The sequence below is a fragment of the Miscanthus floridulus genome, chromosome 1 (genome assembly GCF_019320115.1).
Source record: "Miscanthus floridulus cultivar M001 chromosome 1, ASM1932011v1, whole genome shotgun sequence".
In the NCBI taxonomy this organism is placed as follows: Eukaryota; Viridiplantae; Streptophyta; class Magnoliopsida; order Poales; family Poaceae; genus Miscanthus; species Miscanthus floridulus.
In genome coordinates, this window is record NC_089580.1 from 26293267 (window position 1) to 26305077 (window position 11811).

Consider the following 11811-nt stretch of genomic DNA (forward strand, 5'->3'; position numbering starts at 1 on the left):
CTTTGAAGATCAAATTAGAGCTATCTACACTTATGATCTCTACATCATCTACCCCAAATATGTATTTGAATCCAAGATCACACAATTGAGCCACGGATAGCAAATTGAAGTTCAAGCTCTCTACTAGCAACACATTGAATATGCTCATGTCATTGGATATTGCAATCTTACCAAGCCCTTTGACCTTGCCTTTGCCATTATCATCAAATGTAATACTATCATAACCATAATTGCCATTGGTGTTGATTGTGTTGAACATTCTTGCATCACCGGTCATGTGTTGAGTGCACCCACTATCAAGAACCCAATGTCTTCCTCTGGCTTTGTAATTGACCTACAAAAGAAGATCAATTCTTTTTAAGTAACCAAACTTGCTTGGGTCCTTGAAGGTTAGTTACTAAGCTCTTTGGTACCTAAATGGCTTTCTTCTTTGAGCCCATCCATGGTTAACCAATGAACTTAGCCTTCACACCATTTATACCCTTAGTAAGCACATAGAAAGAATTAATCTTAATTGAGGATACATTAGCATTTTTGCTCTTGTTTTTTTGCATTCATGCTCTTTATGACCAACTTATTTGCAACTAGTGCAAAATCGACCATTGTTCTTCACAAAACTAGTCTTGTGAGGAGCAAAGGTCGCCTTGCCTTTCTTGGGGGTATAGCCCAATCCCTCTTTGTGGAGAGAAGCTCTTTAGCTACTCAAGCACATAAGCAAGCGGTCCTCACTACCATATGCCTTAGCCAATGTGTGAGTGAGCTTATCGACCTCCTTCTTGAGGTTCTCATTCTCAACCATTACTCCATTAGTGAGGCATCACAAGTGAGACCATCACTACTAGATGAGGTGGAAGTAGAAGTACTACAAGAAGGGTTAGTGGGAGCAACAATGATAGGCATAGATAATGATTTATCAATTATATCATAAGTTAAACCTACATCACAAGTCTCAACATGCTTTTTTTTATCTTGCTCATTAAGCAAAGAGGAATGAGCCTTTTCAAGCTTTTTGTGAGCCTTGCTAAGCTTCTCATGGGCTTCCTCTAGCCTCTCATGAGTTGCTTTAAGCTCATCAAGGGCTTGCTTAAGGGCTTTTACCTCCTTATTCAAGCTCTTGCATTACCTTCTCTTAATATCAAAGTGTTCTTTGGCATCTTCTAGCATGTCAAATAATTCATCTTTAGTAGGTTCATCATCATCACTATCACTATCATTTTTATTATCATGTTCATCATCACTTCCATCATCATCACAAGTTTTTACCTTAGTGGCCTTAGCCATGAAGCATGATGGAGTGTCGAAGAGAGAAGGCTTCTCATTGATAGCAATGCTTGCAAGTGCTTTCTTCTTGGTGGTCTTGTCATCATCACTTGAGGAGGCATCACTATCCTAAGTGACCACATATGAACCACCCTTCTTCTTAAAGGTCATCTTGTCCTTCTTCTCTTTCTTTTCCTTCTTGTTCTTCTTCTTTTTTTTTCTTGTTGTCATTATCATTGTCGCTATTATATGGACATTGAACAACAAGATGATCTTTGCTTCCACATTTGAAGCACCTTCTTGACTCTTCCTTGTTCTTGGATGAAGATTTCTTTCTTCTAGCACGGTAACCTTTCTTCATCATGAGCTTGCCAAATTTCTTTACGAAGAGAGCCATCTTCTCATCATCATCATCATCCCATGAGCCATCATCTTCACTTGATGTTTCTTGCTTAGCCTTGCCCTTGGATGATGTGGCCTTGAATGCCACACTCTTCTTCTTCTCATCTTTCTTCTCCTTCTTTTCTTCCTTCTCATCATCATCTCTATATGTATCATCGGTCATTATATCTCCCAACAAATGGTTTGGTGTCATGGTGTCCAAACCACTTCTCACTAGAATAGTGACCAATGTGTCAAATCTTGAAGGTAAACATCTCAAGAACTTGTGGGAGAAGTCCTTGTCCTTCACCTATTCTCTAAGTGCTTTGAGATCATTGACAAGCACTTGAAGCCTATGGAACATCTCCGACACACTCTCGTCCTCCTTCGTCTTGAAGCTTGCAAACTTCTCTTTGAGAATGTATGCCTTTGCACCCTTCACGGCTTGAGTGCCTTCAAATGATTCTTCCAACTTCTTCCAAGCCTCATGAGCCATCTCAATATTCTTGATTTGCTCAAATGTTCTCTCATCAATTGCATCATGAATGGCACTTAGAGCAATGTCATTGTTTTGGAGAAGCACTTCTTCGGCCGCGGTGGGATTCTCTGGATCACCAATCTCAATTTTAGTTTCTACCACCTTCCATACTTTTCTATTGATTGACTTGATATGTGTGGTCATCTTTGATTTATAATACGGATAATTTGTGCCATCAAATTGGGGTGGCTTCTTGGTGTTGTTGATTTAAGCCATTTTTACACCGAATGTTGTTAAGCCTCAAATCACGATGACCTCGGCTCCGATACCACTTGAAAGGTCCTAATGGATAGAGGGGGGATGTGAATAGCCTATTAAAAATTTATACAATAACACTTAACAAACCGGTTAGACAATTATGAGGCGAATCAAGTGTTGCGCTAGCCTACTAAAATAGCAAGCCACCTACCACAATTCTAGTTTATATAGTTTCTATCCATACAATAGCTATGACACTACACTAAGTTAGTGTGCTCTCAAAAGCTAACTAAAGAGCCACACTAACCAAACTAACAAGCTCTCACAACTAGCTACACTAAAGAGCTTGATAACTAGTTTGCGGTAATGTAATAAGAGTGAGCAAGAAGGTTATACCGCCGTATCAAGGAAGGAGCCAATCAATCACAAGAATGAATAACAATGAAGACCAATCACCTCGGAATCAAATGATGAACACAATGATTTTTTACCGAGGTTCACTTGCTTGCCGGCAAGCTTGTCCTCATTGTGGCGATTCACTCACTTGGAGGTTCACGAGCTAATTGGCATCATACGCCAAACCCTCAATAGGGTGCCGCACAACTAACACAAGATGAGCATCACACAAGCCACGAGCAATCCACTAGAGTACCTTTTGGCTCTCAACCGGGGAAAGGTCAAGAACCCCTCACAATCACCACGATCGGAGCCGGAGACAATCACCACTCTTCGCTCGACGATCCTCACTGCTCCAGGCCATCTAGGTGGCGGCAACCACCAAGAGCAACAAGCGAATCCCGCAACAAAACATGAACACCAAGTGTCTCTAGATGCAAACACTCAAGCAATGCACTTGGATTATCTCCTAATCTCACAAAGATGATGAATCAATGATGGAGATGAGTGGGAGAGCTTTGGCTAAGCTCACAAGGTTGCTATGTCAATACAATTGGCCAAGAGAGTGATCTTGAGCCGGCCATGAGGCTTAAATAGAAGCCCCCACGAAATAGAGCCGTTGTACCTCTTCACTGGGCACAACACGGGATGACCGGACGCTCTGGTCATATCGACCGAACGCTGGACCTCAGCGTCCGGTCACACGATGCATGTCACGTGTCCCCTCTCTTCAAATGTTGATCGCCCGATCTCAATGGTCAAGTGACGACCGGACGCAATAGCTCAAAGTGACCGGACGCTGAACCCCAGCGTTCGATCGTTTCTAGTAAGCATCCAGAGATGACTTTTCACGACCAGGCGCGTCCGGTCATGCTTGATCGGACTCACCCAGCGTCCGGTCACACAGCGACTCCCCTGTGCATGACCATGTCAGTGTGACCGAATGTAGCCAGCCAGCGTCTAGTCGTTTCAGCGCTAGCGTCCGGTCGACGACCGACGTTGCGCTTCTTCTGCTGCTACTGACCGGACGCGCCGGTCCTTCAGAGACCAGCGTCCGATCACTTACAGTGACATCCGTCTTTTCTGTCTAGGGTGCCGATGGCACCGTCGGACTGTCTGCACTCTACGGGTGGACACTTCACCGGTGAAGTTCCTAACCCTTGCTCAAATATGCCAACCACCAAGTGTATCACCTTGTGCACATGTGTTAGCATATTTTCACAAACATTTTCAAGGGTGTTAGCACTCCACTAAATCCTAAATGCATATGCAATGAGTTAGAGTATCTAGTGGCACTTTGATAACCGCATTTTGATACGAGTTTCACCTCTCTTAATAGTACGGCTATCGAACATAAATGTGATCACACTCTCTAAGTGTCTTGATCACCAAAACAAAATGGCTCCTATCATTTATACCTTTGCCTTGAGCCTTTTGTTTTTCTCTTTCTTCTTTTCAAGTCCAAGCACTTGATCATCATCATGGCATTACCATCATCCTGTCATGATCTGCACATTTCAATACCGAACGCGGCGGGGTGGCGCTGTGTCCACACTGTTTGGTGGACCGGGAGGCGCGAGACGCGGCGGCGCCCATGGCCGGCAACGGCGAGCTCGGCGGGATGGCGCTGTGGAGCGCTAGCGCCTGTGCGGGTTACACGGGGGTGGAGAGCGCGACGAGGCGAACTCGCCTAGGACATTCCCTGCGGCGGAGGACGTCCGAAGGCAGCGGTACGTGCGGCGAGGCGACTCGGCTGTGGCGACGTAGCTCCGATGAGCCAGAGTGACGCACAGAGAGGGAGAGGAAGAGCGCGGGAGCACTGGGCGGTGCCTTAGCACGCCCCCGAAGCTCGTTGACAAGCTCGCGTCTGCTGGAAAGCGACAGAGGAGGATTTCGATGGCGGCGGTGGCACTGCTAGCTCGGGATGAGGCGACGGCGCCTATAGAGCGAGAGAGGGAGCACGGGGAGAAGCAGAGTGAGTGTGGAGTGCTCACGCGACACTCTGGGCACCATTTTAGAGGGAGAGAGAGACCGCGGGAGGAGAGGAAAGGCCGGTCAAGGAGCTCGGCTCCATGCCGACAATGGCGGATCTCTGACTCGGCGCTGCGGGACGAGCGGCTCTGGGCGAGGGGCTATGGCGCATAGAAATGGTCCGCGCAGGGTGCTCGGTCGTGCAGGGGACGCGGGAGAAGGGCACGGCTAGGCGTGGTCCAAGCGCTGCCGGCGACGGCGTTCGTCCCGTGCGGAGTGGGAGGTAGGGGGCGACCCTGACGTGAGGGGCCTACATTAAAATGTGCGGCTCACGTGCTTCGTCCGCCACGCTGGCGCTGCCACGTCACCTGGAGGTCGCGTCGGATGGGAAATGGACCTGCGATGAACAACTTGACAAGTTCAGGGGTCTATTTTTCGCGTTTGCAAGTTCGTGGACCGGACTGGCATAGGCCGACAAGTTAAAGGGCTGCCAGTGTATTTCACTCCTAGTAATATAAGGTGTACTTGTATTTGAAACAGAGGGGCATGCCAATGCTTATTGCTAAGCGATTTATACTCCCAAAACACAAGCAGTTCAGCCCATTCCAGCATGCATCGCCAAGTCATTTTGCATGGCGCCAAAGCAGCTGAGCAGGACGTAATCACTGACCAACAGAAGATAAAGACGACAATAACCTATATATGACCATGTGGTCATTTGGACAGTTCGGTAAGCATTGCAAAGCAGCAAAGGGGCAGGCAAAAGTAGCAACAGAATTCGTAGTGATCTCTGAAGGACAGGGCACTTCTCAAGGCAATGGAATGAAGCACTGGCTAAGCCATCCAATCAGGAGGGTAGCAGCCGCCCCGCTCTGGCACTGGCTGCTGGTTCATGTCCATCGTATGATATCTGCATAAACGGAAGTAGTGCAGGATTCAGGACAGAGAGACAACTTACATGTGTGTGTGTGACTGTGTGTGTATGAGAGAGAGATTACGTGGGTTGCAGAGATGGGTTGCTCTCCAGAGACTGGAAGAAGTGTTCTGGCTGTGGAGGGTCATGGGACAACATGCCGCCTCCGTCTTGCCACGCTAGCTGCGGGGGAGAAGCCTCTGCCTCAAACTCGTCCAGCTGAAACAAATAGTGGTCCGGCAAAAAAACAAAAGAGAGTTGGAATGATGCAAGCAGAGGCTACAGCTATGAACTGCATGTACACATGGCATCATTGGTTCAGGCTTTCAGCTTCAAAGTTGTGGTGGCAAATGCAGAGGTAGCTGAAGGGTCATTGTTCATATGGGTACTACTGCCAGTGCCAACCTTGCGAGCTACGAGTTTTCCAGTTCAACTGTCACTTACCTTCCTTTTCAGAACCCTGTTTGCATCTTGCAGCATTTGTTCCTGCAAGAGATGAGGGCCGGTTGCTCAGGCATATATTGGATTTCAGTATTGAAACAGAGAGTCATAGTAGCATTGCTGCGGTGATAGTACCGTTCTCTTTAAGTCGCAAAGTTCATCAAGTAGAACTTGAGTCTGCCAAACGCAAATGAAGAGACGCATAGAAGAGTTACTTGGATAGCAACATGGTGGGGCATTCCAAATTTCAGGTAACTTGAAAGTAGCACAAATCAACATTAAGACAATCTATCTATGTTTTAAATACCAGTTAAATGTCTCCTTAATTGTATACACCTCAACTTTTTAATTTCTACCTTTTCAAATTTTAACTAAAATGAAAGTAGCACAAATCAACATTTATCCACCGCATCCTGTCTTTTCAAGTGAGATTCATCTAGTAATTAATTGAATGAATAATCAATGTAAGTCCAATTGCACTATTATGGATTGGTTCAGATATAAGGTAGGAGGAAAGTGCCAAGGCATGCATTATAAAAGTTTGTTCACTATAATTCTGTTCTGCGCAAAATACCATTGACATCATTCATCCTGAATCCCTTCCCACTTAATTAGCTAGTTTACCTTTCTTGATCTTATTTGCTTCAAGGTCTTGTCTACTTGACTCTCAAGCTGGTCAAGTTCACTAGGGCCAAGTGGAGCCAGATCTTCACCAAGAAGATTCCTGCAGTGGGTTCACCAGTACTTTCTTTACCAAAACAAAGCAAATATTGGAGTGGAACCATATAGAGGAAAAACAAGAACAAACTTATATGGAAATATCACACCTTTGCGAGTGTTGTAAAACCTCAACGCGTGCCTTCAGCTTCACATATTCTTGATAGTTATTCTGCATTTTCAGATATCAGACATTCGATGGAGAAATCCCAAAACTATCCATACGGTCTGCAGCTAAACTATCTAGAGGTGATATTCAAAACATGCATATTATTTAAACATGTCTACTCTCTTTAATTTATACTAATCCTTTCAGGCCACATTTTTTTACCATGATCCTATTATGTTTATAGTATATGATAGTGAACATAATGAGAACATATACATGAGAAATATAAGGGGCCCTTTGGATTGCAGGATTTTTTTTTCTTGTTTCCTGCATTCTTCCAGTGAAAATAAACTGATTCATGTGAAATTTCTGTATTCCAATTTGCAAAGGTGCCCTAATAGTTTTGCTGTGCACTATTGATTATAAAATCTTTTTTAATAAAAATAGTGGTCAGTGTTTAAACAGATGGATTGCATGTACTCTATAATGCACCATCTGTAATATCACCATTAAAAGATGTAAGACGTATTAATCTAGTACCATATACTTAGTTAAATCCATACAGTAGAATAGCTGTATGTAGAAATTTATCTTACTACTAGTAGATCATAAAACGAGCACTATGAGTCTGACAATTGCATGTTACTATCAATTGCATGTTACTATGACGGGCCCTATATATGATAGCTGCACAGCATTGGTACAGGTAAAGTTTACCATAGTTTATTTTTTATTTAATTTCTTAAAATAATAAATTTCTCCCTGCGTGACTTCATGCAGATATATCCAGCCAGGTTATTTGATGCTGGATGCTTCATTGGATTTGCAACCAGCCAGTTACTGAATAATTAAAAATAATGTTAACATGGACAACATGGATGAAGAAACATTCCACGAAATTGTTTGTGATGAGCTGGAACACTCGATCAAGCACTGCCACCATGACAGGGTAGCATACAACGACTGTTGAACTAGGCCATAGCACCTCACACTTGATGACTGATACAGTGCATACTCATTTTTTTTCTTCAATTGCTATATCAAGTATTGCAATTTGTTTCAATGTTTCTCATGGTTCGTCCTTATTTTTGTGAGGATATGTTCTAGACCTGCTGTCCAAAACCCAAACAAACTGAAACTACTCAGATTTACCAACTATAGACAGAAATTTTCATGACTCGTCAATTGATAGATCATCAGTGCACTGGTCTCCAAGAAGACTCTGCATTAAAACAACAGCAGTTTTCTAGCGCATTTGACTTATTTGTGCCATCCTAAGGATTGGAGCAAAAAGTGTCCAAACTAACAGTAGCTCTTGTACATCCAAATTAAATAAGTTGAGAGCTAGGGTTTCACTAGTGCCTAGTTTTATACTGAATCTATTTTCATGGAAATCATTGCTTCAGAAATGAAATATTGAAATAGAAATGCACAGGTTGATGATAAAGTGTTTTCACGAGAAATGAATGATAATAATTATAGAACAGTAATAAACCAATAGTTTTCTTATTATGAAAGGTATTATTTGTCGGTAACAATTGATCATGTTTGAAGAAATCATTAACCTGATGTGTATAGTTTCAGAACTTGAACAATGTTAGTAAAATCAGGTAGTTATGAGAGGGACACATGATATAAAAGTAGTATCACCTATAAATGTTGCAATAGTAGTAAAATGGATAGTCCTCACACCTGCATCTCATCGCTAGATGGCACTGCAGCATCAGCTGAAGCATAGATGTACCTCTGGTACCGCTCTAGAGTCTTAACCAGACTGATATTAAGGCAATAAAATAATGAATAAGTGATGCATTCGTATATATATGTACATATAGAAATAAAAACTATGAATTGACTAGAAACCATACCAGCTAGACAATAAAATGCAACCAAAGTATTTATTATGATATGGACCAGTATATTTCCATATATACTACTATCTCCGTTCCAAAATGTAAATCATTTTAGGTTTGACCAAAGTCAAATGTTCAGTAATTTTGACAAGTTTGTAGAAAAAATATGTTAGCATCTACAATATGAAATAAGCGCATTATAAAGACATATTTCATGGTGGATTTAACAAAACTAACTTGGTGTTGTAGCTGGATGTTTTCCCATAAACTTGATCAAACTTAGAAAATTTTAACTTAGGACAAAACTAAAATGATCTATACCTTTTTAAAGGTGAAAATGGCTGCCAATGTTATATAAAATCGACTCTTTGCATTTATTTTACACAAGACCACCTTAGTGGCACAGCTAGCATAATTATGCTGTGTACCACGGTTAATGTGTATACATACTAGTCTGCTCCCTTTTTGTGTAATAGTAAAAGTGGAGAATCAATTAAAAGCACTTAGAAGCTACTGATTACCGAAAGAACACAGCCCAAATTGACACCAGACCACTTCAGTTTTAAATCTAGTGTAGTTTTTACATGCTACTTTTCACATTTCATGCTTCACTAAGTACTCCATTCGGTTCCACAATTCTTCCGTTCTGGACAAGGTTAGGTCGAACTTATACAACTTTGACTATAAGGAACTTCTAAAAATATTTAGTTTGAAAACACTAGGACAGATAATTAAGATTAGTCTTAAAAAGTAATTTAATAAAAAATATATATTTTTTTATTTTTGTATATGTCATAATAAAAAATCATAGCCAAAGCTATATTTTGGAGAATGTGCCATTGTCCAAGATGACGAATTATGGAATCCTGCATAGCGGAGTAGGGTGTGTTTGGTAGGTTCTAGACTCTTATAGAAATATTTTGGATTCACTAAAACATTTCTTTAGTGAATCAAAATCAGTTTATTGAGTCGTTTGCAGGTTCCCTAGGTAGATTGGAATCAGAAAAAACTAAAATCAGGCAAAACAACTCTATTTATCTCTTGTAGTTCAAAAAGCTTAAACGTTTCTCCCTGATTCACATAGATTTCTTTGTTTTTTTTACAGAGTAGAAATTGCACATAGATCTTCTCAATGTACATTACATTGTTGCAATAATAGTACCTTTTTTTTGGAACAATGCGATAATACTTGGTACTATCACATATAATGCGAGAAGACAGAAGAGAGTAGTGCTAGAAATTACAAAATGTATCACAACTCGCAGCTCCTAAAAGAAATTAAATAATATTCATTGTTGATTATAATAAAAAGAAAAATGCTTGCAATTAGCAATGTATTGGGAAAAGTGCATGCATATGTTAAAGACCAATTCATGTTACGTTCAAAAAATGTTTTATATATGTTTGCCCATTATCTAGACATCATGTTATATCCAAATAACAAACTTAACTATGCAGAGTATATGCTGAAAAGAATTGTATAAAGATGTACTTGCCGAACTAAAACTCACAAAATTGCATGCATATGTTAAGACCATCCACTAACATGCCTGCAGGAAGGCACAGTTCACCCAAGGACCAAAAGACCATATTCACACTCTTGTCGAACTGCGCGCTAAAACAGCTGCGTTGAATCAGGCTAAGCGTATGCATATGTGCACAAACATGAACTGATACATTTGCAGGCCAGGTACACTGATCAGGTGCACATCAAATGAAACCCTTTATTTTGTTTTTCCCTTGAATGACACACACACAGAGACAGACATGCATACACGGTATACGCGTACATGTGTCGACCTCCTGCTCACTTTTCCCCGGCCCCCCGTCTGTTTGTAGACTTTCTATGCAACCTTCTGAAAGAGATGAGTACTGTACCACTGTACCAGTTGCCCAATAGAACAGAGAAAGAAAAGGAAACCAGCAAATTAAAGAGCGCCACCTCATGAGTTCATGCAAGGACGCGTGAGGACGGGCAAACAAAATCCAAATCCAATTACGTATGAAGAATTAGTAAACAAAAAAAAGGAGAGGGGAATTGAAGCGACGAATATATATGGGTTTGTTTGATTACTCGGAGGAGGATGAGAACTGGTAGAGGCGACCGGCGTGGGAGAAGAGGACGAGCGCGACCTCGGCGTCGCAGAGGATGGAGAGCTCGTAGGCCTTCTTGAGCAGTCCGTTCCGGCGCTTGGCGAAGGTCACCTGCCGGCTGATCTTGTTCTCGATCCGCTGCAGCACCACCTTCCCGCGCCCCATGGTGGTGGTCTGATCTCTCGACCAGTCACGCCCACGCAGGCTTCCCTCTCCAAATCGACGATCCTTCTGCTGCTTTCTCTCGCTACCAGCAGTAGGCGGCAGTAGCTAACAGCGAGCTCTTAATAAGCTATGGGATTTGCGTGTTCGTACCGCAATTATTGACGAAGGTGATCCATCCCGTTCACCCTCTAGCGCAGACACACCGGCCGCACACAGGACGGAGCTCGCGCTCGCTGCCGAGTCGCTGCTCGTCCTCCTCTGGGTTTTTCTAGCTCCCACTCAATTAGCTCGATGAGGGGAGGGCCCTGCGGCATGTGGTGGTGGGCTATATGCCTATATGCTGCTAGCTTGCTCTGGCTGGGAGAGGACCGAGCCGAGCGAGACGGATGAGAGAGCGAGGCCGGCGGGGAAGAATCTTTTCTTTCGTGGGGTGCAGATTGGATCTCGCCTCGCGCGTCGTCCTCAGTTCCTCACCCTAGCATAGAGTAGGCTCTGCCGCCCACTGGTCACTAGGAGGCTCCTAGTCCTAGCTATCTACTCCTAGGTTTCGACCGGCCGCAGGGCGCTGATAGGTTAGCTCCACAGACGACAGATACAACATTTACTCGCATGGAGGTGGACCGGTGGAGAGTTGAACAAGTACTGTACTATACTCCTCCTATACACACAACACACAGTAAAATCCAACCAGCTACCGTCGTCGTCGTCGTCGTCGATCACTGACTCGTGTAGTAGGCTCTCGAAGCGTATGCGTTTGCCCAGACCGCTGCCGCGC

The 11811-nt window shown here is 43.1% G+C and overlaps 1 protein-coding gene across 1 annotated transcript; it reads right to left on the reverse strand.

The window, feature by feature from the left end:
* Nucleotides 1–5254: 5254 nt before the first annotated feature.
* LOC136465356 (MADS-box transcription factor 34-like) lies at nt 5255–11517 on the reverse strand. Its single transcript, XM_066464134.1, has 8 exons — nt 10852–11517; nt 8617–8698; nt 6926–6987; nt 6723–6822; nt 6234–6275; nt 6102–6143; nt 5743–5876; nt 5255–5654 (listed from the first exon to the last, which is right to left on the reverse strand). Exons 1-8 carry the CDS (start codon nt 11034–11036, stop codon nt 5579–5581), a joined length of 723 nt encoding a protein of 240 aa, XP_066320231.1. The 5' UTR covers nt 11037–11517; the 3' UTR covers nt 5255–5578.
* Between the last annotated feature and the right edge of the window lie 294 nt (nt 11518–11811).

Coding starts and splice junctions, on each gene's coding strand:
- LOC136465356 (XM_066464134.1), bottom strand. CDS start 11,036: ATGGGGCGCGGGAAGGTGGTGCTGCAGCGGATCGAGAACAAGATCAGC. Junction 8,699..10,851: donor CAGTTCTCATCCTCCTCCGA/GTAATCAAACAA, acceptor CCTTAATATCAG/TCTGGTTAAGACTCTAGAGC. Junction 5,877..6,101: donor ACAGGGTTCTGAAAAGGAAG/GTAAGTGACAGT, acceptor TATTTGTTTCAG/CTGGACGAGTTTGAGGCAGA.